Raw genomic sequence first — 1,487 nt, 5'->3', positions numbered from 1 at the left:
CTCTCATGGACTCAGGCCCCAGGACCTCCAGTTCCCTCCCTTCCCAGGCTCCCTGTCCTTGGACTCCCTGCCCCTCCACCCCACTGGCATTTGAAGGGCTCTTTGTCGCCATACAGAGGCCCCATTGAGCTGTGGAGGCCAGCTGGGGGAGGCTGTTTACTCACCTTCACACCTGGGCCAGGAATCTCTGAGTAACTGCTCTGCCTCTTCCCACCCTCCAACCAAGGCCCCACCTCCCCAGCCTTGCGGAGCCCATGGAGGCTGAAGACACAGCTCGAGGAGGAGTGGTGAGTGATGCTGGTAACCCAGCCAAGGGGTGAAGGGGTTGGGGCTATGCGGTGGGGAGCTGTGGGGAGCTGTGGGCTGAGCCCCTCTTCTCCTTCCACAGGCCCCTGGACTCTCCCGGCCTGGCCTGGTACCCGTCAGCATCATCGGGGCTGAGGATGAGGATTTTGAGAATGAACTAGAGACGGTGAGTGGGAGCTGGGGACGGGGGGGGGGGGGGTGGGGGTTGCTTACTCTCCCAGTCTTGGTGCCTCTGTCTTCCCACCACTGGCCTCTGTGGTCACCGTCCCCATACTGAGCAACTATCTCAGGCGCAGGCTCTAATCTCTGTCCAGCCCTTTAGTCCAGCCCTCAGGGGCTTGACCCACCGAAGGCCACTGTTCTACCCTCAGAGGTGCTCCCTGAGGACCTCCTATCCCTGCCCATCTTCCCTCCCTTCCTCCTGCACCTCCCCTCCCCTGCCTCCAGCCTTCATGTCTCCCATCACAGATCAAGTGTTCATGTCTGCCTTCCTCACCCACCAGTATGATAAATCTCACCCAGTTCCCCAACACCTGCTTTGGTAGCCCCTATTATAGACCCCCCTCTCAGCCCCCAGGATCTTCCTCTCTTGGATCCTTTGGGAAGTACTGAGCGTGGGGTGGGGACAAGCCCAAGACCCCTCTTCTGTTCCCTATTCTCCTCACCCTGATCCTTCATCCCCCTAGAACTCGGAAGAACAAAACAGCCAGTTCCAGAGCCTGGAGCAGGTGAAGCGTCGGCCCGCCCACCTCCTGGCCCTCCTGCAGCATGTGGCCCTGCAGTTCGAGCCCGGACCCCTGGTAAGGGCAGGGCTGAGTAGGTGGGGTCAGGGTGGGAAGCTGGGACAGGCCCACAGCTTTCAATGAGCTAGATTGGTGATGAGCCAGAGGGTCTGGAAAAACAGGCCCCTTAACCTAGAAAGCCTGAGGTACGATCTAGAAGTCAAGGGACCCACGACAAGACCAGAAGGGCTGTAGGTACTCACCCTTAGTGGGCAGTGAGCACAGGCAGAGGGAGAATTACACATAGCAAGGTCATGTTGGGCAGCAGTCACAGAATAGGAGCCAGCCACTCCTGCCACGCCCATGCCACACCGCCTGTGTGCGACAGCACTCTTCCCCTGGGACTCTGGAAGGGAGATGCTGCCCTCAAGGTGGGCCTTTCTTTTTTTTTTTTTTTTT

General features: G+C 59.2%; 1 protein-coding gene across 1 annotated transcript in view; it reads left to right on the top strand.

The window, feature by feature from the left end:
- Window positions 1-254: 254 nt before the first annotated feature.
- The window catches only part of ARHGEF1 (Rho guanine nucleotide exchange factor (GEF) 1), a 15,688-nt gene continuing 14,455 nt past the window's right edge, over window positions 255-1,487 (top strand). The window contains 3 exon segments of the mRNA XM_006871513.1: window positions 255-287; window positions 389-472; window positions 993-1,106. Coding sequence (XP_006871575.1) covers window positions 255-287; window positions 389-472; window positions 993-1,106 — 231 coding nt within the window.

The sequence above is a fragment of the Chrysochloris asiatica genome, unplaced genomic scaffold (genome assembly GCF_000296735.1).
Source record: "Chrysochloris asiatica unplaced genomic scaffold, ChrAsi1.0 scaffold00168, whole genome shotgun sequence".
In the NCBI taxonomy this organism is placed as follows: Eukaryota; Metazoa; Chordata; class Mammalia; order Afrosoricida; family Chrysochloridae; genus Chrysochloris; species Chrysochloris asiatica.
Note: the sequence above shows the minus strand (reverse complement) of the source record. Positions and strands in the feature narration are given on the sequence as shown.